This window comes from Oculina patagonica, chromosome 4 (assembly GCF_052425735.1).
Source record: "Oculina patagonica isolate OP01 chromosome 4, crgOcupat, whole genome shotgun sequence".
Lineage (NCBI taxonomy): Eukaryota > Metazoa > Cnidaria > Anthozoa > Scleractinia > Oculinidae > Oculina > Oculina patagonica.
Window position 1 is genome coordinate 61,138,790 of NC_135761.1, and position 27,576 is coordinate 61,166,365.

Genomic DNA, 27,576 nt, shown 5'->3' on the forward strand with positions numbered 1-27,576 from the left:
ATAAACCTTTTATTTTCCCTTAATTTAGGGTTTGTTTCTATATTAAATAGTCAGAATGTGTGGGAGCGTTGTGTTTACGGAAAAAAGGTTTAATTACGTATTTTATTTAAGCGCGCACACGAAGACACGAAAGATATAAAGGCATAAATGGAATACCACCTTATCAATTTAAGCGATTTGCGTACGGCCAACGATGCTGAAATTAATCAACCTGTTTAAATTTAAACTCAGAAGTAAAACGATTTACATAGCTTAGTTGGTAATTGTTTTACTAACATATTAGTCAGTAGTGCAAATTGTAATGCAAAAAAAATTATAATAGACCTTTAACTTCAACTTGCCTTGTTCTCACACTCCGTAGTGTTTCACGGGTGGTGAAACATTCGGATTAAACCAAAAATAACGCAAACAGACCGGATTAAACTCACTACACGAACTATGTGCTACATTTACTGATCATAATTCTATTCGGCCCAATAATGACATCATCAATGCTACAATCTCTCCATTTTTTTCAAAATCTAATGGTCTACTGTCGAGTTTCTCAAACAAGATAACAACACATGCCATACTTAATACTAAATGACTACTTAATCAAAATCAAATGCTTCAATGTCCGAGACTTAAATCAATACAAACTTTAACTTTCATACGAAGAAATGACCTCACGAAATGGCCACTGCATCAGCAAGTATAATTAAACAAGTCTTAACCAAGTTCATAGTCCTTCAGATTATCAGGTTGACGATTGCATCTGGGTCTCAACGAAAAAAACGGTGAGTTGGAACTCTCTGTTCCTTCTCCTGGGGGTAGACGTTCTCAGTCGGGGGAACAAGTGCCAGTTGATGGCGACATCACTTCTCCGAGAAGTGACTGAGTCCGCAGTTTTCGTCTCAGAAGTTGCTAAGTAACATGACGTATTTGTACGCGCGATTGCTTTCGGAGTAGTCGTGAGCGCTCGCGCTAGTTTTTGATTGGATGAAATAATTCGGAAATCCTTCGAATGCTTCAACGAAGATTTGCCAAAACCGGCACTTATTCCCCCGACTGTTCTGTGTTCAATGTTGTTGTCTTTGAGGTAGGCTTAAAATTCTTCTGACACAAATTGTGACCATTGTCTGTTAGTTGTTGGTTCTGCATAATTGCCGTTCTTTATTTAGTTGGAACATCTCCTGGGGAATATCTATTGGTACTTGGCCACCTAAAAAAAGTCTCCTCCCCCCGAAATAAAACAAATGGTTAAGTTTCGTCTTGTATACTCACTCCCTTTTTTTTGGGATAATGTTTTTGATTGCACATTTTAAGTGCGTTAAGATACGTGTGAAATAAAACAGCGCGGAAAATAGAAAAAAAAAAGTCCCGTACCGCTGACTGACCTAGACGGACTCTGGGCTCGAGATTGGAGTGTGACGGACTGGGTTTCTAGAAAGCAACCGCTGACCTATCAAACCTATTCCCCAGGCCTCCTCGGCTCCTTTGACTAAAATGAGGGCAAAATGCATCTGGGAGGCTTTGGACGCCATAAATAAAGTCAGATTGTGCTTTTTAACGCAAAATTATACAAATAAGAACACAAAATTATACAAATAAGAACACAAAATTATACAAATAATCAGTTGAAAATCCAAAATAATGCTAGCATTGCTTTTTGGGATAAAATGTAAAAGAAAATGCTCGCGAAGCCAAATAATACCAAAAAACGTGCTAGCACTATCGGTAAGAGCCTGGTTAAGATGCATGGGTTGTCAGAAAAAAGGCCTTTTAAATATGAGAAAAACGCAAAAAATATGCGAAAGTCGCAGTCTTCGCAGACGTAATTCTGGATGGCTAAAATCAAAATCAAGGCACCAGACGCTCTGTAGTTAACTCGTTATTCTGCTTTCTAGCAGAACATTAATGTTACTTTTGTTACTTCATTAAATACCAGTTCGGTCGATACAGTGTGTTACGTGTTAGAAATAGTTCAATTTTTTCGATTTATTTTCGTTCTGGGGATTTTTACTTCCACTAAAGTCTTAAGCAAGCACAATAAAAACCAGAAGACCAGAAGTTCTGACGTGAAATTGATCTGATCAATTCCAGTTTCCCAGAGTCCGTCCCGTACCGCTGACCGACGGACTCTGGGCACGAGATTGGTGTTGAATCCTTATATATGTTTTGAGGGAGACCGCTGACAAATAGCGGATATATATTTTACAGAGTTTTAAAATGTGATGTTTGTAACTAACAACTATTAAAAATACTTTCTTACATATCGAGACATTCATTTTAGATTTTTAAAGTCACTGATGCCAATGTTTAAGTAAAACTGACATTAAATTTCTCTTTCATTTGAAGTGTGAAACCATCGGCTTTTGTAATGGATTTTAACTCATGGAACATCGTCTGGAGTTTGTGTTATGGATTGTTGGCGACATTCATCGTAGTTGGAAATGTTCTTACCATCTGGATATTTCTCAAACAGAGACTTCGTAAACGCGCTCATTTTCTGCTGATAAGTTTGGCTGTTGCTGATTTACTGGTTGGGATGCTGAGTGTCCCTCTTTTTATGAAATATAATGCAACTCTTGGTGAACCAGTAGGATTGGTGTTTAGATATGCCGACATTTTTGCTGGTATAACATCAATCTGTACGCTTGCCGTTATTTCCTTGGAGAGAATGTACGCCATCGGTTGGCCTCTTCGTCATAGAACTCTGAACTTGCGTGTTTACACACTTGCTATTGTCATGCCATGGATCATGGGAGCAGTGCTCGCTTCTTTGAACGTACTGTATCACTTCAATATCAAAACACTCATGAACTCCGTTGTTATGTTTCAGAGCATTCCTTTACTAGTGATTTGTAGCGCGTATTGTGTTATTTGGAGGAAACAAAAATCACCGACGATCGTTAACCAGAATCACATGGCAAGAGAAGCAAGATTAGCAAAGACACTGTTCATGATTACAGGAGCTTCTCTTTTAACCTGGCTTCCTTTCCAAATAATGAATCTTTTATTATCTTTAAATGTAATTGGATATTTCCCCAACTTTTTCGCAACTCTTTATATCGTCAAGGTTTTACATTTCAGTAATTCGCTTGTAAACGTGATAATTTATCCATTCAGAATCTCAGAATTTAAGAATGCCCTCCTGCAGATGTTTCACTGTTGTGTAATTCCCTCTGAAAGAGGAAATGAAGTTGCTCCGATCCATCAAGTGAGACTGGGTCAGTTGCGCCCTTGCCAAGAGCTACAAGTCCCTAATGATTAGGAAATTATAAAAGGGAAAGCACGCACTTGAGTTTGACCATATAACCATAAACAGATGGGACAGTCAGAGTACAGTTTTACCTGATTTTCCATCTCATTGATTAATTTAAGCGATTTTTTCAGAGTATCATTGCTAAGTAATTTGTTATAGCACTTGTACTTGTCAGCTTATACTTTTATTTGACAATATGAATGATAGACCATTTACTTGAACCGAGGATAACGTGTTCAGGAGCAGTGTTATTTTTCGTGTATGCACAATTGTATTTCTATTTAACAATTACACTAATAGAATTAGACGAATAGAAAACGAGGGCGAGTTAACTGAAACATTTTTTAAACCCACTCTCAGTAAGTCGAAGACTGAGTTTATGTTGCTAGGTTCAAGTCTTTTACTATTGATAATGATCCTATAAACCAAGTTGAATTTTCGAAATCTCTTGGTGTATATTATATAGATGAATATCTAACTTGGAATGTACGAATCGAAAAAAATTCCATAAAAATTGCCTCTAGCATTGGCGTCTTTAAATGAAGCATGTATTTTGTTCCCTTTGAAACGCTTCTGTGCATTTATAACGCTTTAGTGCAACGCCATTTCGATTACTGTAGTGTCGTATGGAGTAATGTTGAGGATAAAGAAGACTAGGATATATTTACACCACCCCTCCCCCCAACAAATTGTAAAAGTCGCGCTAAGTATCTTGGGTAAAATAAAGCACGAGGTTCGTTTTTGTCCGCCATATTGGACATGTAGTTTTTGTCTCAGGAGCGTGCAAACTTGTGTTCTTCCTCCCTCGGCCGGCAACATTTGGGGGCCTGTCCGGGAGAAATTATTCCGTAAAAGTTAAAGCAACATTTTTACGCTATGGTCGGCGGACGGGAGTGAAAGAGCGAAAGTAAATCGATCGAGGGAAACGAGTCCTAAAAGGAGCATACACAATGGAAATTGAAGATGTCCAGATGCAAATTCAGAGTTCTCTCTGCCAGTTAGGAGTTAAGGACCTGGAAGAGATCGCCAAAACTCTGGGATGCAGTGATGGTGACATGAAGGACAAGAATAGGAGAGGGCTTGTGAGGCTGATCGAAGAAAAACTCGAAGGCACGCTGAAGGGTTCGAAGGCAGAACAAATTGAACACCAAGAGGAATTTAAGACACAGATTATGGAGTACTCGCCTGTTTGTCCTCCGTTGGAAGCAGCTGGTGAGAAGACAAAGCAAGAAATTCCCGAAGCACCGCTGAAAGATGGTAAGCCTAAAGCTAATGTTGAGGATGTGAAACCGTTGTTCTTCAACCGAGTGATTTTAAGAGAGAATTAAAAATAACCGGTCAGGTTGGGGAACCGGGGCAAAAGGACAAACTGAGTTTTGTAAGCTCAGTAAGGCAGATTGAGGGTGCTTTGCAGAAGGGGTATAAGTCTTCAGAAGTAGTGGATGCTGTGGTTAGAGCCATTAATCCAGGGATGAGATTAAGAAGTTATTTAGAAGGCCTGGAGAATTTGACTCTCCCTCGTCTAAGACGTATACTCAGATCCCACTATCAGGAAAAAAGTGCTACATAACTCTATCGGCAGCTCTCTACATTAGTCCAGGAGCCCCAGTAGGGTCCTCAAAGTTTCCTTATTAGAGCCCTAGATACCAGATAGAAAATCCTGTTCGCTTCAAAGGAGGCAGACACCCAGTTAAAATATGACCCAGCACTGGTCCAGGGTATGTTTCTGCATGCAGTGGACACTGGTCTTCAGGATGAAGCTATTCCGACCAGATTAAGACCACTCCTCCAAACCTCAGATGTACAAGATGAAGACCTAACTCAGCAAATAAATGAGATTGTTTTGGAAGAAAGTGAGGGAAAGTCAAAACTGGGGTCTTCCACCCGGCTTAAGAATCCAAAAGTGAATGAAGTGCATGCTTCGCAGACAGGGGGTGGGTCTGTTCAACAAGAAACAGCTGAAAAGAAGGTAAAGGACCCCGAGAGAGAGAATTCCAAAGAAGATAAAGTTATGGCCGCACTACAGGCAGTCTGTTCTGAACTTGCCACCTTGAAAGAGTCTGTTGAGAAAAATCGAGCCAATGAAGAGCGGTTAACCAGTACACCACCAGTACCTCAGAATCAACAGTGGTATCGACGACCCGTAGGCTGTTCTAGTTGTCAAGCAAAAGGGAGAGGGGAGTTGTGCGACCATTGTCATATCTGTGGCAGTAGTGATCATTGGGCTCGTGGTTGTAAAAACAAGAGAAGTAGCAGTGACAAAGCTGGTTCGGGAAACAGGCGCGGGCTACAACCGAGGGACAGGACGTAGCCCACCCTCCTGAGAATTTCAAGTCCCACAAATGTGCTTATTGTCAAGAAGTTGCAGGTAAAGGTCAGGTTCGGGTTGCAAAGCGGTTCGGTATTGTGGACAGAAGTGTCAGAAACTTCACTGGAACAATCATAAGAATCTCTGCCAAGCGATTGAACATTTAGAAACACAGAAACGTTTGCGAGTAGAGCGTGGAGATGGTTATGTATTTGCCAGTCATTTAACGCCTAAGCAGCACGTAGCAGTAGCCAAGCTTGTGGGCAAGAAGTGTAAGGTGTCGTGTGTGTTGAATGGGGTATCAGTTGAGGCCCTTTGGGACACAGGTGCGCAGGTATCCATCGCATCGAAACATTGGCTTGAAGAATATCTGCCTTCCCTAAAGTTAAGGAACATTGAAGAGTTGCTTGGCGAGGAAACAGGACTGAATCTAATAGGAGCTAATGGTGGATCAATACCGTTTGAGGGATGGGTAGAAGTGCAGTTCCAGTTAGCCTCTAGTACTCAGTCATCCAACCCTCTCACAGTGCCACTCCTGGTTGCAAGAGACGAGTTGGAATTTCCAATCGTTGGCTATAATGTTATTGAAGAAGTGATTAAAGATCGAGACCAAGTGGGAGGAGAGAGTGCAGATTCCCTTGGAGAAATTATGAGTTCAGCTTTCAGTGAGGAAAAGCAAGAGAGTGTAACTGCATTGGTTGAACTTGTGCAAACTGCAAATGTAGAGAGTCTTTGTGCTTTAAGGAGCGGTAAAAACAATGTGACAGTGCCACGTGGACAAACTGTCTCAGTAGCGTGTCGTGTTGACTGTGGTCCTCTTGATGAAAAAGCACCAGTTTTGTTTGAACCAGCCCAAGAACCAACCTGGCTAGCTGACCTGGAACTTCCTGAACAACTACTCTCATTGCCTAGGGGATTACCTCGTAAAGTGAATATTGAAGTCCATTATCCTACAAGGCATGACATCATTCTTGGTCGCCGCACACCACTGGGAAGCCTGCAGCTAGTTCAATCGATCACGCCCCTAGAAGTCAAGTGAAAAGACCTACAAGATGGTGAAAGTGCAACTTCGACTGAAGAAGGCAACATAGCCTCGACTGAAGGTGAATGTCAGTTGACCTCGGGAGAACAGGGTTGCGAGCCGCATGGTAAAATCCGTAGTTCAAGGACACCACCTGTAGAATTGGGTAACCTAACCAAAGAGCAGCAACAGTTGGCCATTGCAATGCTCCAAGAGGCGACAGAGTCATTTGCCAAAGATGATGAAGATGTGGGGTGTATAAATGGACTTCAGATGAATTTAACACTATCGGACCCCACACCAGTTCAGAAGACCTACGCTTCTATACCCCGCCCATTGTACACTGAAGTCAAGCATTACATACGTTTATATACAAGATTTGCTTAACCGAGGGTGGATAACTAAGTCCCAGTCATCGTATGCTTCCCCAGTCGTTTGCCTTAGGAAGAAGGATGGAGGATTACACCTGTGCATTGACTACAGAGAGCTCAATCGTAAGACAGTGCCAGACCGCCACCCAATCCCAAGGATTCAAGAGACATTGGACAACCTTGGTGGAAGTTCATGGTTTTCAGTATTAGATCAAGGGAAAGCTTATCACCAAGGCTTTATTGAAAAGGGTAGCAGACATTTGACCGCTTTCATTACTCCATGGGGTTTGTATGAATGGACTCGGATCCCATTCGGACTATCCAATGCACCAGCCCAATTTCAGCGGTATATGGAGGATTGCTTAGAGGGGATTCGAGATGAGATATGCATTCCTTATCTGGACGATATCATTGTGTACAGCAAGACATTCGAGGGACATGTGGAGAATTTACGAACAGTGCTAAGGCGTCTTCGTAAACATGGAATTAAGTTGAGACCCAACAAATGTCATCTGTTCCAGCGTGAAGTCCGTTACTTTGGAAGGATAGTTAGTCAGAGTGGACATAGGATAGACCCAGAGAGTACCAAAGCTGTTACAAGTTTGAGACGATCCAGACCGAAGACTGAAAGGGGTGAAACGCATGATGGATGATAAGGCTAAATTGTGGGTGCAACCTATTACCAGGCCCAAAGGGAAGGCCATGCTATCGGGAAAGTGATTGAATTTAAGCAAAGTGACAAACCACCAACACTGCAAGACAGGGAAAGGGCACCACCTGACATCGCTCCCTCTTACGTGAATGGAAGAAACTGCACATTGGAGAAGACGGGATCCTCCGTCGCAGAAGTGGTTCGAATCTACAACTTGCTCTTCCTCAAACGTTCCACAAGACAGTGTTCCGGGAGCTACATGAAGAAATGGGACATTTAGGAGTAGAACGAGTCCTCCACCTAACAAGGGAACGGTTTTATTGGCCACGCATGAAAAGGGACATTGAACATTTTGTCACACGTGTATGCAGTTGCCTAAAGCAAAGAAGACCTCATGTTCAACCGAGAGCACCAATGGAAAACATCCACAGTTCTGCACCATTTGAGCTTGTATCGATAGACTTTGTTCATCTAGAAAAGAGTAGCGGAGGTTATGAGTACATTTTGGTAATTGTGGACCATTTTACCAGGTTTGCTCAGGCGTACGCAACCATGAACAAGTCGGCTCGGACAGCGGCTAAAAAGCTCTATGATGATTTTATTCTGCGTTTTGGGTTTCCTGCCAGAATCACACACGACCAAGGGGGCGAGTTTGGGAACAAGTTGTTTCACCAGCTTGGGGAATGCTGTGGCATGGTGCGGTCTCGAACAACACCCTACCATCCACAAGGAAATGGGAAAACGGAATGACTTAACCAAACACTCCTTGCCATGTTGCGAACATTACCTGAAAGCAAAAAGTCACGGTGGAAAGACAGTTTAAACAAAGTGGTACACGCCTACAATTGCACTTGCCATGAGGCCACAGGATTCTCCCCATTTTTCGTACTCTTTGGTCGATCACCAAGACTTCCCATAGATGTGATCTTTGGGATAGAGCCCAGTGCTTCTTTGAACTACCCAGCATATGTCAAGGAATGGCAAGCAGCAATGAAGGAAGCATATGCCTTAGCTTCAAAGAGATCTGAATCGTCTGGCCTGAAGGGCAGGAGACAGTATGACCGAAAAATCAACAGCTCGGTCTTACAGCCAGGTGATAGAGTGCTAGTACGAAATTTGAGTAAAAGAGGTGGTCCTGGTAAACTTAGATCCTACTGGGAGGAGACAATACATCAAGTAGTGGAGCGTAAAGGAGAAGACAGCCCAGTTTACGAGATTAAACCTGAGACGGGTGTGGGGCCACCGTGTCATTCACCGGAATCTTTTACTGCCTTGTAATTATTTACCCTTTGAGGTACGACAGGACAAGATCTATAGGAAACCGAAACGAGTGTCAAGGAGAAGCAAATCGTCCAAGACTGCACCAGATTCAAGCAGGGAAAGCAGTTCTGATGAAGAGCCTGACGGGATACTAACATTTACTCCATTACAGGACGAAGGAATGCGGGAGCCACAAGTATCCAACCCTAACAGCGAGGCAGCTAGTGACCTACCAGCAAACCATCAGGTTCCTCACGAGGAGACATCTAACGGTGCAGACGCAGTTGGATTTCAGGAACCAGCAGAACCAGTCGTGGAACCATCTGAGGGGAACCAGTCAGACATTGGAGAGACCCAGGAACGGCCATCCAGGCAGCGAAGAGCACCTACATTGTTTACCTATGACACCCTAGGAACACCTAGTTTCCATCACCCAGCCGGACTAGGTACTGCAAATCGCATTGCGGGTGTGATGCCATTATCAATACCAATGGTCCCCATAGTGTTATGTCGAGGACGACATCTATTACAGTGCGGGAGTGTGTTGAGGATAAAGAAGACTAGGATATATTTACACCAGCCCTCCCCCTACAAATTGTAAAAGTCGGGCTAAGTATCTTGGGTAAAATAAAGCACGAGGTTCGTTTTTGTCCGCCATATTGGACATGTAGTTTTTGTCTCAGGAGCGTGCAAACTTGTGTCCTTCCTCCCTCGGCCGGCAACAGTAACTGAAACAAAACAAATCTTCTAAACTTCAAAAGCTACAAAATTGAGCTACACGTATCCTGACCTCTTCTTGCTATGATGTCAATGCCGACGATGGCTTTTTGAGACTTGACTGGAAAAAACTAGATGTCCAACGAAAATTAAAAAAAAAGCTACAATGGTCAATAAGTCATTAAATGGTCTTGCCCCTGAATATATGCGATCTATGTTCACTAATCGTAGTAAAATATCCACTTATTCACTGAGGGACTCCGAGAGCAAACTAGCTGTTCCACTGCCCCGCACTTACTTTCTAAAAAACAGCTTTAGCTAAAGGGGTGCAGCGTTGTGGTCCAATTTACCAGTAAAACTACGGCAAACACAAACTCCCTCTAGCTTTAAATCTGGCTGCAGCGGTTTCTTTTCTAGGTATATTCACGGCATTAATGGAAAGCAGGCTTTTTTCGCTTCATTGTAATTGTTATTGTTTTTATATTTAATGTAATTAATTTTATAATGAATAATAGATTATTATAAGTAATTATTATAAATAAGGCCTGATGTTTTTAACCGTGTTAAAATAAAGATACTTACTTGGTATTGACCTGGCCATTGTACCGAGTGATACGTGCTGTCACAGGTTTCACTTTGGAGAAGCCTCAGTTTTTGAATGATTCCTGCAATCATCAGATTAACTAGGTACAGGGCACCAGCAACATGCATGAAAACCTCTGGCAAGTGTAACATTTTAACATTTTTATATTGTACATAATTTTATTACCCCAGGGCCCCAAATGGACACCAGCCTCGTTGCTGAATGGGCCACCCTGGTAAAATAAAGTTTCCTTACCTTACCTAACTTGAGAATGAAGGAGTTTCTGTATATTAAGAAAAATAACGCACGAAAAAAGCAACACAGTTATTTTGTTTGATGTGACGTGAAGAGAATATTAAAGATGTGTGACCAAACTGAGTTTGTTTTCGGCTATGATTTTTCATTTCTGTGTCATTTTTTAGTGCATTTTGTGTTACTTCATTTACTACATGACTTACTGACTTAGAACCTTCCGCTCCCAGTGGAGCATAGGTCCACGGAAACCATAGCTCGCCATCGTGGTCTGTTTTGGGCTATCCTTTCAAGCTGCCACCAGGTGTAGGGACGGCCTCGGCTCCTCTTCCCCTGTGGGTTCCATCTCAGTACCTGCTTGGTGACATTGCAGTTTGTTTTCCTGAGGGTGTTCAGTTACTACATAGTTAAAAGTATTGAACCAATGTCTATAATTAAGCACGTGATATCTGTATGATTGTATTTTCTGGAATCACTCTACATCTCTGATTAATCTCTTTATAAGTAAAACAATAGACCAATGCCTTACGGTTAAGGGCTTTTAGTGTTGCCATAGCAACCTATATTACTGAACAGTGGGCTAGCTGTGGTAAATGTTCAAAGTTATTTACTTCACGCTTTATTTCGTACTACAAGCGAGTCTACCTCTCTTATATCACGAACGATTATTGTTAAAAATTTGAAGAGATTACTCCCAAAAGGTAAGTTAAGATAACGAAAGAAATAAAAGAACTTAATAGCAATTTATTTCAGTTTATTTTTATTCTGAATTTGTTTTTCAAGGGAGATGATGTACACTTGTACATGGGGCGTTTATTTCAATAAGTAACCTACATCTAACTAGAATGGTTGTAATATAAGAGCTTTTAGTGCTCAGTGATAAGATGTCATAATGTCTGCTATATAAAAATGTACCATTAAAAACAACTCTTACAAGGTAGTTTTATACAGATTTTGCTCCGCAACTTTTTGGTAGCTTTTGGCGTCTAGATAATCGTTTTGTGGGACAAGCATTTCAAGTAATTTCCCACGGCCAAAGGATGATTATAGCATTTTTTGACACAAATGACAGCTTTTATACTGACTTAATGCACCCTTATGTCAATAAATGATTTTGTTGTTATATGTATTTTATTGTGAGCAAGTTTTGACATTTAATTAAGCCATATTAGGAGGAACATTTTTCCATGTTGGAGAAACTTTTGAGCATTTTGAAGCAAGTTTTTATCATTTTCGAAGCACAATCGGCCAATGCCTAATACTAAAAGCCATAAAAGCTCGAAAATAAGGTTTGCTTCGAGGCTTTTAGCGTTGCCGTAGCAACTTAAAATATCAACAGTAGGGCAGCTGCGATAAAATGTTGAAAACAGGATGTTCAAAATTGTTTGGAGCAATTTACCTCATTACTACAGACGAGTCCCCCTCTCTAATATCACGAACGATTATTAAGAAAATTTGAAGGGACTACCCCAAAAAGGTAAGTTAAGTGAACTTAAGCCAACAAAGAACTTACAAGCAATTTATTTCAGTGTATTTTTTACGCTGAATTTGTTTTTCCAGCCAGCATGAGGGCGTTTAAAATTTCAACAACTAACATACATCTAACTTGAATTATTGCAATACCTTTTGGTGTTAAGTGTTAAGCCAATCAATTTCCGAACTTTCCTAACCTAAAACGAATTTGATGACAATGTGAAGATATTTTCTCAAGTAGCGTCTTGTCTTGAAACTTACTGGGCTTGAAAAATGTGTATTTATTTATAATTATTAAATGATGAATTAACTAAATTATACCAATTATCCTTCTCAGAGTATTATTCGTCTTTCACTGAGATAATTATATACGACCAGTTTTTATCTCACAATTAGTAAATGCGGTTTCATCATTTTCTTTGCACTGTGAGTTTGCAATACCATTCACAGTCTTAGAGTGTCGAATCGGCAAGGTAGGTAGAAGAATTTGTTCCCATTTTTTTCAAACTGTATTTTTAATTTTTGTTTCAACGCAACGCAAGATTGAATTTTAAAATTTTTATCCGTAATTGGTAAATACGCATTGCTTCAAAATAAACTTTAGGTGTCCTTTAATTTAACGCATAATTTTTATCGGCTAGGATTTATGTTATTGGCGTCAAAATGTCAAGATATGGCATGAAGCTGTTAGCATTGCCATGACAACTGACGAGTTGAGTGGTCTCATAAGATAAATGGTAAATAAATATTAACGTTCGATTATGCAAAAGTTTTTGTCAAAGATGAGGTGATATAAATTATAAGCCAAAAAAAGCCACCTTAAGGTTGTTAGGAAATAGCGTCGGATATATCACCTATTTTCTAAAGCCCAGCACTTCTTTATAATCAACGTTCTGGAAACTTTTAATAACCAAACTTTCGAGCAATACAAATTCTGTGTATAATAAAAATAATATTAATTTGCTAAGGAAAAAGTAAACACAATGCAGGAAACATAGTAGAACTAGAATAACTGTTAATGAACCTGGTGGCTAAAGTTTATGGGTTTACAAGTTAGTCTGCAGCCTACCATGTTTCTATGTAATGGGAAAATATACGAAAACTATACGAGGGATTGCATAGTCTTTTTGATTTGAGAAAAGAAAAGACTGGTTCTTAATTAAAGAGATAGTTAAATTGCAGGTGCTTCTTTTTGTCAAAAATCCTTTAAAAAGTTATGGCTGAAGTCGGCTTTCGGTTTTGCCTTTAATAATAAACAGACTTTTTATTTCCTATATCCGGGATAATTTCCTTGATTGCGAACGCCGAAATTTGAAGTGCACTAAGAAACATATAGAAACATATAGATAGACAGCCAGTGTCTGCGAAATAAGTTCAATTATGTACAGTCAGTTAGGGCAGAGTGCTCTGGGACCATTCGAACACTCCCGTTTCAATTAAAATTTCTTTCGATTTGACAAGAAAACAAATAAAGTTTTCGTTAGATTGTTAAAAAGTGCTATATCGGGACACTTCAGAACAAAGCGAACATTTCAACCGAGTTAAACTTAAGGCCGGCGGAAACTGAACGGATATAATTGATCAAACAAATTAACCGAAAAGGAATTGCCTTTTATCAGAAGCTAGGATGTCCTTCCATAAGTCGACTTAATTTTATAAAGCCACTGTTGATTGAAATAAGAACTTGAACAAAAAAGGGTATGTGTTATATCAGAAATATGCGAGTATATTTTACAGCAAAAGTTATAAACGTGATGTTTGCAAGTAACCTCTATTGAGGATTTAACTTTCTTCCATATCAGGGCATTCATTTTAGATTTTTAAAGTCACCGATGCCAATGTTTAAAATAAAACTTACATTAAATTTCTCTTTTATTTAAAGTGTGAAACCTTTGGCTTTCGTCGCGTCATGGATTTTAAGTGTCATTGTCAGTAAGAACCGGGCAAGCTCCACGGATCGAGGTTGGCCGATTCCCTTCTAACTTTCAGCGTTTTTTCTCTATCGGATAAGATTACGATCGGTGCTATTCTTGGTAAAATAAATTAAATTCCTTCGGATTTTGACCACCCCCTAGTTTTTGGAGCAAATTAAGCAAGATACGGTGGCGAATTTTTGTCAACTTCCACGGCTAATTTTACTAACGTCGGATAACTCTTGATCATTTTTACGACTGTTACGTATTGTCCTGCATATAAACAACTCATTTCTGTAATATAAACGATTTTGGATAAAAAGCTTTACTTTGGCTCGACTCCAAATATTAGCATTTTTTGGTTATCAGATGCAAGGAAATTTTTTGCAATTTTTAAAGCCAATTTTCTCCAAAGTGCGGCAGTCTCTTTTGAAACCAAACATATCTTTTATGAGCCCTTCCATAAGTCTAAATAAATCCGCAAACTCTCATTTGGCAAGTCAAAATCCAGTCTCGTGAACTTCCTCGCGAATTGACCTAATTAGCATAATTTGATCTAATTTGCATAATTGTCGATTTCCCAGAAAATTGTCACGCTTGTTGTTTGATGTTGAAGGTGTTTATTAACTTCTTTTTTAGTATTAATGAGCACGATAGACTACTTTCTGAGCATAGAAGGTATATTTAAAAGAATTTTCCCACTTACAAAGTAAAAGTCTATCCTACAGGCTTCCTAAGAATTTGACCAGACTTGCACTATGCTTATTTTTTCGGGAAAACTTTACTTATGAGCTGTTCAAATGCAAACGATAATACACATCATCGTATTTTGTTTATTATGAAACTGATTGTTTTTTCAGGCGTAAAAAAAGACCGCACGTTTGGACTGTTCGGTGTCTGATCATATGCTATATTGAGTATACGACTGAACTGAAATGGCACTTATAACAAACGTCGTGTGTTGTATTTAATCTACAATAAAGCAACAAGATTGACAGAACTAGTTAATCTTCGTAACCAAACATCATGCCAAATAGCTGGCCAGTTTAGGGACGGACCATTAGAAAAGTGATGGGGGGGGGGGGGTGGGGAATTTTCGGCTTGCGCGAATTTTTTTTTCTGTCCATTTCTTGTGCAGGAATTTTTTTTTTCGGGTGAAACCCTCTGCTCGAATTTTTTTTTTTAGACAAACGTTTTTTTCTTCAGACAAATGCCATGTTTTGTTACTTTATACCATAAAAATGCTGTTGTTCATTGACTTCATCCTTTAGGGACTGTCAATAAGTACCGAGGGGGGGGGGGGGGTTTGTCAAAGAGCGGTGCAATTGGAAAAAGTGGAGACCCACCCCTTTCTTCTAGCTCAAAACACCCACCCCTGGGCGGGGGTTGGAAATTACATGATCCAACCCGGGGATCCACCCCTTTCTACAAAAAATAGTTACCGGTAATAAGGAAAAAGTCTGTTTGATTGTCTGTAATGGATTAGAGGTTTTTGAATTGATATCAGCTTTTAAAATGCGATCCCAATCATACGCCACCATAATTGTCCCTAATGGACACTGTAATTCTGTGACGAGCTTAGGCCTTCGAAAAAAAATATGCAAATTAGCTTTGCGGAGATTGAATCTTCGCTAAGGTAATTAAGATTGGTAACATAAGAACGTAGTTAGCACGTTGAACTACCGCAACGTACAGTGAAGTGTCAGTCATAAACGTCGCGGCTTCTCTGTAGAGAAAGAAAAAAAAGATATTAGCTGGAGTACGGGGTTGCCTAACAAGAAAACAGCAAACATCGAGGCAAGTAAGACAGAATAATCATTTAGCGCGAGGTTAATATTCTGCCCACAGAAAACAAGAGCTCAGTAAAGAACTCACCACCTAAGTAAGACAGAATAATTTAGCGCGAGGTTATATTCTGCCCACAGAAAACAAGAGCTCAGTAAAGAACTCACCACCTAAGTAAGACAGAATAATTTAGCGCGAGGTTATATTCTGCCCACAGATAACAAGAGCTCAGTAAAGAACTCACCACCTAAGTAAGACAGAATAATTTAGCGCGAGGTTAATATTCTGCCCACAGATAACAAGAGCTCAGTAAAGAACTCACCACCTAAGTAAGACAGAATAATTTAGCGCGAGGTTATATTCTGCCCACAGATAACAAGAGCTCAGTAAAGAACTCACCACCTAAGTAAGGCAGAAAAAAATTAGCGCGAGGTTAGTAAAGCGAAATAAGTCAGCGCGCGATTAGCAAGGTTTAAGCACCGCAAGCTGATTATTATAGCAGTGCTTGACATAAGCGATCATTGTGAAACTGAAAACCCAAGTTAAATTTTATATTCCACAAATAAAAAAAATAAAACTTACCATTGTGCGGTGTTTGTCTTGCTTCTATCTTGGATGAACGGCGGGCCGCGCTGTTTGCGAATTGCGTTACCTTATTATTTCCCGCCAGAATAAATTAACCCGGTAACAGTAATCATTTAGACAAAAATATATGCCGAATCTCTTTTCGTTTATTAGGCGAAACCCTTGCAAAATCTTACAGGGCTTTCCTGGTTCGCATTCATCCACACGAGTTTTGCAGTGTAGCGAGGAACATGTAGCAAAAAATGAAATAAAAACATGTCTTAAATTGGTAACAATGCTACTCAATTCATGTCGTGAAGACTAGCTACAACAATAGACTCCTTGAAAGCCCCAATCTTTACACATTCAACTTGTTTCCGCGTGCAGAATTACTGTTGATCTCGCTCTTACCGATATCATTTTCGTCGACTCGCTTTTACATTTATAACTTACCAAAGTCGACTCATACTTGCGGCTGTCCGTCGGATATCCAATGTCGTATAGCTGATACAAAAACACCAAAACGCCGCCTCAAACTTGACCGTGTTGCCAAGAAAACTTATGAAACAAGACTGAATCATTTAAGGTCGCAAACAATACCGATATCGACAGTTTAGCAAAGAATATTATTAAGGAAGATACACCAGCACGTTTCGAAACCGCAAAAGCAGAAACTGCGTGACACAAGAAACATCACGTACACATAGCTAGGACCGGTTTCATTTCACATTTCCTGGCATGCGGTGACAAGTTATGTACAAGATTAAAAGACCTCCTGGACAAAATTTTTTTTGAGGGCTAAGCTTGTCATTAGTTTCTTACACATCTTCTTTCGTTTCTTAACACACCAAAGCAGGATGAATTTCTCAATCACTTCGTATAATAGATTTGTGTTTTTCATATATTTCTGTGAAAAGTCCGTGGGAAAACTTAGACATATGCAAAAACTAAAACTATACGTAATAGAAATTCATAAATAATTACTGCAGAAATCCTATTTGACCGGAATTGACAACATAAACTAAGACCACTGTATATCGTACCATTCTTGTTTGCAATCTGTTTGAGAAATGAGTTAACTAGTAAGCAATCTACGCAGGTTAGAGAGAGACGAGCTAAAGGAATGTTATGATCACAATCCATTTACGGGGGGGGGGGGGGGGTTGGGGGCATGCTCCCTCAGAAAATTTTGAAATTTCTAGGCTGGGAAATGCTATTTTCAGCGTTTTCCACCATATATTTCGTCGAAAAATAGATCTCATCAAGTGTTAAATGATGGCAGGTATTTTCTGGTATTAATAGGACCTTTCCTTCTGCACGAATTTTTTTCTTTGCCTTCCCCTTTGCACGATTTTTTTTTCTTGCCATTTTGGCTTGCATGAATTTTTTTTTGGTTTTTCCCCCACCCCCCCCCCCCCATCACTTTTCTAATGGTCCGTCCCTTAGTTACGCGTTGCATGCAAGAAGCTTGTTACTAAACTTAAACCAGAATTTAATACACGTTTCAATATTGTTTCAATTTTTTGTTTGACAATGTGACAGTATATAGAGATTGTGTCAAAAAAAGCTGCTTAATACACTATTTTGTTATTGAAATCTCCCAGCTATTTCGTATTTACTTTTGTTCTGTCGGAGACGAAAAATGAAAACGTTTTTATCCTTGATCACGTCTATACAGTGACATTTCTTACAGCATGTAGAACTATAGTCTAAATACTAAGATTTTTACCTAACTGCTAAGATAAGTTCAGAGCTGAGTCCGAATGATTAATTTGGATACGAATATCGATAGGGAATAATAGAATAAGAATGACGAATTTTCACTATGGAATAATAGAATGGATACCAGCAAGGTATAACATAATTTTAATAGAGCTGTAATAATGGAGATGCTAAAGATGGTTAATGAACACTCAATTATTCCTTTTCTTACTTTACATTTATTAAAAATGCCTGTTCAATTCAGCTTATATCGTAGGTTCCTTGGCAGAGTGTCCTCCACCACCCCCACCCCTATCCAACCCACATCCCCATTCGACATCATTTGTGCCAAAATTATTAGTTATTAGCTGTAAGCTTTTAGTTAAGTTACTTTTGAAAGCATGTACAAATTTCGGAAACTGCTTCAATGGCCTCGATAAAAGTCTTGTCTTGATAACGGTCCGCTTTTCATCAGATGTAGCTGCTTGCAGATTTCTTTCAGGACATCTAGTTTGAGATTGCCAATTTTGTTGGTTTTAACAAGGTCGCAAATAATCAAGAAACAAAAATTGATGGCTTTGCTTGCCCATGTCATCCATCACCAAACTTTTGAGAGTGTCCAAGGCCATCTCCGACACCACTGTGAATGTCTTCCTTAGTGATTTCCTCAGGATCAATACCCATATAGTGCTGCACATCTGCTTGGCGTAAGAACATGCTGCTGCTCTGTTGCGCAGTCCTGCTCTCTCCAGGCTTCAAGGTGAGCTGACCATCCTCGTTTCTAAACATCTTCGTCTCCGTCGTTACCTGCACAGGATCGGCCTTGTTTCCAGTTCTTGCACGCTCATCGAATTTTGTAATCATCATCATCATCGTCTTCTTCTTCTTCTTCTTCTTCTTCTTCGCATTTCATCAACATCTTTACCATTATTGTACCACGTTTTAATGTGATTTGCGTTTGCAGGTAACCCCCATGTAGTATAATTTAGCCTCCAAAATGGTAAAAAGGAGGCAAGGGGAGAAAAAATCCGAGCGGTTTCCGAAACGCTTTTCCTTCCAGACCTCACGCCGGCTACCCACGTAACTTTTTTGTTCCAGACCTCCTATTATTAGAACGTGTTTTAAATTCAATCAAACGGTAGAATGCAGGGACTTTATATTATTAATTATTTAAAATCAGCGAAGCGGCAAATTTGAATGAAAGCGTCCAAAGAATACGACAAGAAAGAGCCTTAATCGGCCCAGTAGAGAATCGTATTCATTTGCCACTCTCTTTAATATATATGATTAAATTTCGACCTCTGAACCCACAGCAGAGTCCCCCCTACCTCCCTGTCACGCTCACCCTCCCATCAACAAGGTAAGTTTCCCTAACAATTGGCTCCCTCCCAACGTGGATATTCGAATAAATATAGAAGTAACCAGCAACAGTTCCTTATATTCAGAGCACATATTAATTTATACTTACCAGAGCCAATGGAAACAGTGGTGACTTTGATATATTTTTCTGAGTATTGTTTGCTTACGCGGCGTGGCATCTTTATGCTTTTCCGCGGTCCTTGATGGGTATGATACGAGCATGTATTACTCTTTCTGCGTACCCAGTTTGCAGTCAACTATGTCTAGGATAAATTATCATGAGCATTTATGTGTCATTTGTAATAACAATGTGCCCAGCTCGATTCAGGATCAGATCAACCTTGCTAATGAGCCCTAAGCTGACACCCAGGCTTACAAGACGTGAGTCAGATAGATAGCTAGTTAATCATGATAGATGGATGGATGGACGGACGGACGGACGCTTCTTATTTAAAGATTAGTCGCTAGTACAATCTGTGATTGTGTGCCCTCTAAACTACAATTTATTCTAACGTGTTGTTCCTAATTAGCTTTCCCTCTTCAATTTTAGTATGAAAAATATAATTCGGGATTATTACATTCTTGGTTACAGAAAACGCCACAGCATACTAGTCACGTGCTACAGGAGCGGCGGAAATAATTATACATTCCATGTTAAAAAAAAGCAAACGAACAAACAATCGACAAAGCTCTATGTGAGCATGCCCACTAAACTGAAAAAAAAAATTGTTATAAACACTTGAAGAGAACATAGATGCCTTCAACATGTAATAACTCAAGCGTGACAATTTTTCGGGGAGACATGAATTTCGATGACAAATCAAGTTTGGTCAAATTTCTAGGAAGTTTGTTGGAAAGAATTTATGCTTTGTAAGTGGGAAATTTTTTAAATATACCTTCTATGCTCAGAAAGTAGTCTATCGTGCTTATTAATACTAAAAAAGAAGTTAATAAACACCTTCAACATGAAACAACAAGCGTGACAATTTTCTGGGAAATCGACAATTATGCAAATTAGATCAAATTATGCTAATTAAGTCAATTCGCGAGGAAGTTCACGCGACGGAATTTTGACTTGCCAAATGAGAGTTTGCGGATTTATTTAGACTATGGAAGGGCTCATAAAAGATATGTTTGGTTTCAAAAGAGACTGCCGCACTTTGGAGAAAATTGGCTTTAAAAATTGCAAAAAATTTCCTTGCATCTGATAACCAAAAAATGCTAATATTTGGAGTCGAGCCAAAGTAAAGCTTTTTATCCAAAATCGTTTATATTACAGAAATGAGTTGTTTATATGCAGGACAATACGTAACAGTCGTAAAAATGATCAAGAGTTATCCGACGTTAGTAAAATTAGCCGTGGAAGTTGACAAAAATTCGCCACCGTATCTTGCTTAATTTGCTCCAAAAACTAGGGGGTGGTCAAAATCCGAAGGAATTCAATTTATTTTACCAAGAATAGCACCGATCGTAATCTTATCCGATAGAGAAAAAACGCTGAAAGTTTGAAGGGAATCGGCCAACCTCGATCCGTGGAGCTTGCCCGGTTCTTACTGACAATGACACTTAACTCATGGAACATCGTGTGGAGTTTGTGTTTTGGATTGTTAGCAACATTGATCGTTGTTGGAAATGTTCTTACCATCTGGATATTTCTCAAACAGAGACTACGCAAACGCGCTCATTTTCTGCTGATAAGTTTAGCTATCACTGATCTACTGGTTGGATTGCTGAGTTTGCCTCTTTTCATAGCGTTAAGTATAATGTTGCACTCAGGTCGGCCATATCTTACGATGTGGCCGATGGTGCCCGTGTATCAATTAACTGACATTCTTACTGGTATAACGTCTATCTATACGCTTGCCGTTATTTCGTTGGAGAGAATGTACGCCATCGGTTGGCCGTTTCGTCATAGAACTCTGAAATTGCGTGTTTATGTGTTAGCTATTGTCACACCATGGATACTGGCGGCAGTGCTCACTTCTTTGCGCGTAATGCGTTACTTCAAAGTCTTTGCTTTTGAGAGCTTCGTGTACCCACTCATTTTGTTCCAGAGCACGCCCCTTCTAGTAATCTGTGGCGCGTATTGTGTTATTTGGAAGAGACAAAAATCACCGACGATGGGTAACCAGAATCACGTGGCAAGAGAAGCAAGATTAGCAAAGACACTGTTTTTTATTTCAGGAGCTTCTCTTTTAACCTGGCTCCCATTTCAAATTCTGAACACTTTGTTTTATTTTGCTCCAACTTGGTATTTCTCATATTTTGTCATATATATTATCAAGTTTTTACAATTCAGTAATTCGCTTGTAAACGTGATAATTTATCCATTCAGAATCTCAGAATTCAAGAATGCCCGTCTGCGGATGTTTCACTGTTGTGTAATTCCCTGTGAAAGAGGAAATGAAGTTGCTCCGATCCATCAAATGAGACTGGGTCAGTTGCATCATTTGCCAAGATATGCAGGTTCCCAACCATAAGCGAGTTTTTACCCGGAAAGAATAATTTTACTTCCTTTCAGGAGATGCTATCCAAGGATTACTTTTATTTAACCCTCAGACATACAAAGGGGACGTTGGAGGGGAAGAGAGGGGGTGGGGGGGGGGGGTTTGATGTCACCCCCTTGAGGTTATTTTGTTGTAACTTTAAAACGGCAACTTTACTCTGTGTTGCTGAAACGTTTTAGTAGTTGGTCATTCTTCCTTTGTGGAAATTTTGATTTGTGAACTGCATGTCTTTGTTACAGGTTTGAATTAATTTTGATTTTTTGAATTCGTATATTTTTACATTTAATAAGCAATTTGGCTTGTATTTGTATTACTTTCCGTTTTTCTAACTTTCTATGAAAATAGTGAAAACCAATATGGCTGATCTAATGACTTCATATGAATTCATAACCAACAAAAATTGTGTCGTCTTCTAGAACAAGGTCCGAGATTTCTACTCAATGAAATTTAATTTTGCTTTGCTTCAATAGAAAGAAAATCTTAGCTTGAATTAGCTTGTACGTCCAAGGATTAATTTCTCATATCCAAATATTGACTAGCTTTAGCTTTTGGTTTTCTTAAGGTCCGGCAGTGCTCGCAATCCTTTTTATATATTTTAGTTTATTCCTTGATTAATGAACACAAATAAGAAACGTTTTTCAGCTACGATGAGAATTTGCATTCCGGGATCTTGACAGTCTCACTAAAAATACAGTGTAGGTTATGTTGGTAAAGTTTTAATTATAACTAGGGTTTAACGTACCTATAGGTTAAAAATGCTTAGAGGCAATCTATTCAATTGATATTATTAGCTGTGTGCATCTATCCCTAGCTGCAGAAATATTTTTCCCGGTTGTTTGTATTGACTTGTCCCAGTGTACCATGGGCCAAGTATCTTAATTAGAAAAGATTTTATGAAGGCCTTGTACAAACTTCCTATATATTGATAATCATGTAATGACCATGCACAATCCCAGGAATATTGCTGCAACATAATTTTTTTTACTGGCGTAACTTAGGCATAGAGAACTTTCCAACTTTCCGTAAATATGATAACATTGTTTTATTGTTAGACTGTGGTCATTCGAAAGAAGTGTGACCAAGTTGACGATTCAATATTTGTTATATGGATGTCAGCTTTCATTACCTTCAGAAGAAAAACGCCTTACAACTACCTTTGGAGTATTGTACAAGTTAGTTTTATAAATATATAAAATTAATAGTTAAAATAAACTCAACGCAGACAAGATTTTTATCTTGCAGTAGGCTGACCAGTTGGCTATTTACGGGGTGTGGGCGAGAAGTTGAACTTGGGTTACAGAGCAAACAAATCTACCAGCGCCCAAAAAGACCCAGTTATGCTGCTTCTATTTTTAGGAAATGCCGAGATCTTAGCCCATAAGAATTTGAATTTTGAATTAATTGTTGCAGGTGGCAGCTCCGAATGTAATACATGTAAATAATACATAAAACGGTCACAAAATCAAATTTCATAAACTGAAAAATACTGGAAATCTTTGATTTTTTTTTAAAATTATTTCTTCATATATCGTATGTAAAAATATATTTTCGATGTTATAACACGTCTTTGTATCTTAAAATAATAATAATTATATTCTCGATGTCATAACACATCTTTGTATGTTTAAATATATTCTCGATGATATACAGTGTAACACATCTTTAAAATTTACCATCTTTATTATTTATTTCAACACATCTTTGAATGTTAAATTAATGATAATTATATTCTCGATGTTATAACACATCTTTGTATGTTAAATTATATTTTCGATGCTATAAATACATCTTTGATATCAAAGGTGTTTTGACTGTTTTAAAATGTTATAAGACATATTTGATTAACACAATTGCTGTAAATTTCAAGAGCAAATAAAAGGATTGTTAAACATCCGTGTATCATGTTTTCAAAGTGTTTCTTCTCAAGCTAACAATTGCTTTTTCATTGCGTTTGCTCATCTCTGATTAACATGTTACTTTTATGCCATAAGGACACCATTAATGACGCCATAACTTAGCTTCGTTTCAGCTACAGCCGGTCAACCCAACAAAACACAACACGATTGAACATTCATAATGCCCTGAATTTAATTGATTCGCTCATGCATGCATGTATGCATGCATGTGATGTAATCAAGTCCAAACGCTCTCTTGTCTTCTTCGCAGCCATTGCTTGGGCTCGTCACTAGAAGTTGCTGCGCGTCGACCCCACATGACGGCCGCGAAAGAAACTAAACCATGATATGTTGCGTGTGATTTGCCTGGCTCCCCGCCCATGATCTTTCGAACCACGGACGAACTGATCATGTTAGTGGGTGACATGGAAAGTAGAGAAATAACATCAACGGGCAATGTGATTTCAGGTGCTGGAAAATAAGCTAAGACTTCCTTCTGAACGTTTCCCCTAGAAAGCTTCTAGTTTTAAGTGGTGCATGGCGCAACATTGCATCTCGTAATTGTACCCTTAATATCTACCTTGCTGTGAATTACCACCTTAATTACCAACGAACTGCTCCCTTCTGACATCTTCGGTGCAGCAAGGTGCCATTCCCACCGAGCTCACATAAGTTTTCTTTGCCTCGTATGCCTGGTTCCGATTTCCTTTCAAGGGTTAACGCTCAGCAGGAAATCCTGCGTTATTTTCCAGTACCTAAAACCATATAAGAGTTAATTCTTATACTTTCCATCTACCTGTTAATAGCAGCTTCGTTAGGGTTAGGGTTTAGGGTTAGGGTTAGGGTTAGGGTTAGGGTTAGGGTTAGGGTTAGGGTTTAGGGTTTAGGGGTTAGGGTTAGGTTTAGGGTTAGGGTTAGGTTTTAGGGTTAGGGTTAGGGGTTGAACTCACTTGTCCCCAGAATTACGCGTTGCGGGGAACAAGGAGACAAAGTGTAGATCATTCTACACATTTGCATACACAATTTAAACGAATAAAGGTGCCTTTAAAAGGTATTTCAGGCGTTTATTATCATTTTCTTTTGACTGGCATGAAAAGATACGACATTCGCACTGGACTGTTCGACGGCCTGTTTTCGACACTACATTTATATTACCAGAGAAAAAACACAGACACGAAGAAGATTAAATATAACCATTGGCTAGATATTGTCTTAGAACAGTACCAGATATTAAATTTGTTTATGCGTTACAGCGATTAGCCAATCAGATTCAAGGATTGAGGATTCCGGACCGCTGAGATGCTTGAGAAAAAAAATAATGTCGTTTATTCATGACTAACGATGACTGGTTAAAAATGGAATGGAAAGATCATACAAGGATGGACCCCATACCTAGCACACTCCCTCGCCTCGAGTATAGATAGATAGATAGATAGATAGAAAAACAAAAATGTAAAGGCAGGTCACAAAACACAACCCGCGGTCTGGCCAGGACCTCACGCATGCGCACAACCTATCACCTGGGCAGTGGCAACCATGGACAGCTGTTTCGGCCTTGTTAGGCCTCATCAGCATGGCATAGCCGTCGGGCAGCAATAGGACTAAAAGCCCTATGTAGTCTGCCCTTTACTGCCGAGGCGGGTGCAAAGCACCCCTTTAAGCGCCAGCTCCACACAAGCTTAAAGGGGTGCCTTGCACCCGCCTCGGCAGTAAAGGGCAGACTACATAGGGCTTTTAGTCCTATTGCTGCCCGACGGCTATGCCATGCTGATGAGGCCTAACAAGGCCGAAACAGCTGTCCATGGTTGCCACTGCCCAGGTGATAGGTTGTGCGCATGCGTGAGGTCCTGGCCAGACCGCGGGTTGTGTTTTGTGACTTCCCTTTACATTTTTGTTTTTTTAGATAGATAGATAGATAGATAGATAGATAGATAGAGTTTAAAACATGTTTTTTTTAACCCTTAATATGCTGAAAATTCTTTTTTTCTTTTTTGTTCTGATTTTGTTACCGTTAATCGATTTTCTTGGCTCTACGTGTAAATTGGTGACGTCATAAGTGGTTGAATGGCCTTTCCTCCAAATCCCGGAATGATCCGGACTTAGCATATTAAGAGGCTGTATCTGTAATAGTGGTCTGCCCGTTCTGGCTTGTTAAATAGATTTCGTTCTTTTCTAGTGTGTTGCAAGACTTTCATGTACTTATACTAAAAACACAATTCACTTGACCGGATCATTAATTTTTTTCGAGTTTTTAAGGATTTTCGGTTCACCCGAACGAGCACTTGTAACGACCACTGTCAAGGCTTAAATTTACCACAACGTTGAAAATTAATTAAAAAAGAACTAACAACTTCTGTACCAAACAAACACTACAGCCTGTTTAATTATGTCTTTTTAATTTATCACACCAACTTTCACGAACATTGAGCTCGAATCAAGCTAGCAGCAAAACATTAACGACACCCCTATCACACACCTTGATGAAACACTTGAAAACGGCTCAGATTCAAACTTTATTTTTGAAAAAGTGAGGCGGTCTACTTCAATCAAACCAACGCAGCCGAAAAGTAGATGTAATAGAAAATGTTCCTATCGAAAAAAACCTTTTGGTATCGTCTTAATGAAATATTTACAGCTGTGTAAACTTGCCCAATTTCGAAGATCTTCATGTTTGCAGCCATTTTGAGGGACTCGTCAGGACGAGGAGTTTCATCAACTGGCCTCGCAGACATCCCTAACACCATCAGAAATAAACAAAGATTGGATATAAATGCATTGCAGTTTAACTGAAAGAGAATAAATCGTGTTTAAAAATGAAAGCTCGACTTACATTTCAACGATTTCTACGGGCGTAAGGTAATTCTTGTTCGAATTTCGCTTGATGATTCCACAACAAATAACAATATTTGATACGCAGACTTTGACTGAATGTAGCGTTTGAATCAGTTAAAGGTAGTAACCTCGTGCTTTCCCTTCTTTACCGGCGTACAGCGAAGTTGTTTTCACGACAAAACAGCAAGCATCAGGTAAAGAAGACCGAACTGACATGTTTATCGATTGGTCGGTTATATACTTCATGTATGGAGTACCGTTGTGTACCGTATGTGTACCGTATAGTGCCTCATACATGAAGTAGTGACCGACAGGCCGTTTCTTCAGCTGTTTCTTCGACGTTCAACGTTTTGCGATGGAAAATCTTTGCTGTACGCCAGTAAGGAAGGAAAAGCACAAAGTTACTGCCTTGAGCTGATTCATAAATTACATTAAGTCGAAGTTTGTATGTCAAATATTGTTATTTCTAGTGGAATCATCGAGCGAAATTCCAATAGTAACAACCGTACGTCCGTAGACGTCCGTAACAGTCAAAATGTAAGTCGAGCTTCCATTTTTAAACACGGTTTATTCTCTTTCAGTTGAACTGCACTGCATTTATATCTAATCTTTGTTTATTTCTGAAGGTGTGAGGTATGTCTGCGAGGCCAGTTGATGAAACTCCTCGTCCTGACGAGTCCCTCAAAATGGCTGCAAACATGAAGATCTTCGAAATTGGGCAAGTTTACACAGCTGTAAATATTTCATTAAGACGATACCAAAAGGTTTTTTTCGATAGAAACATTTTCTATTACAACTACTTTTCGGCTGCGTTGGTTTGATTGAAGTAGACCGCCTCACTTTTTCAAAAATAAAGTTTGAATCTGAGCCGTTTTCAAGTGTTTCATCAAGGTGTGTGATAGGGGTGTCGTTAATGTTTTGCTGCTAGCTTGATTCGAGCTCAATGTTCGTGAAAGTTGGTGTGATAAATTAAAAAGACATAATTAAACAGGCTGTAGTGTTTGTTTGGTACAGAAGTTGTTAGTTCTTTTTTAATTAATTTTCAACGTTGTGGTAAATTTAAGCCTTGACAGTGGTCGTTACAAGTGCTCGTTCGGGTGAACCGAAAATCCTTAAAAACTCGAAAAAAATTAATGATC

General features: G+C 39.3%; 1 protein-coding gene and 2 pseudogenes across 1 annotated transcript; all 3 read left to right on the forward strand.

Moving 5' to 3' along the window:
• The first annotated feature begins 2,359 nt into the window (after positions 1-2,359).
• Positions 2,360-3,281, forward strand: LOC144648932 (adenosine receptor A3-like). Its single transcript, XM_078508383.1, has one exon. It carries the CDS (start codon positions 2,360-2,362, stop codon positions 3,251-3,253), a length of 894 nt encoding a protein of 297 aa, XP_078364509.1. The 3' UTR covers positions 3,254-3,281.
• A 26-nt stretch (positions 3,282-3,307) lies between these two features.
• LOC144648042 (uncharacterized) lies at positions 3,308-10,039 on the forward strand (annotated as a pseudogene).
• Positions 10,040-20,762: 10,723 nt separating this feature from the next.
• LOC144648043 (adenosine receptor A1-like) lies at positions 20,763-21,708 on the forward strand (annotated as a pseudogene).
• The last annotated feature ends 5,868 nt before the right edge of the window (positions 21,709-27,576 follow it).

Coding starts and splice junctions, on each gene's coding strand:
- LOC144648932 (XM_078508383.1), top strand. CDS start 2,360: ATGGATTTTAACTCATGGAACATCGTCTGGAGTTTGTGTTATGGATTG.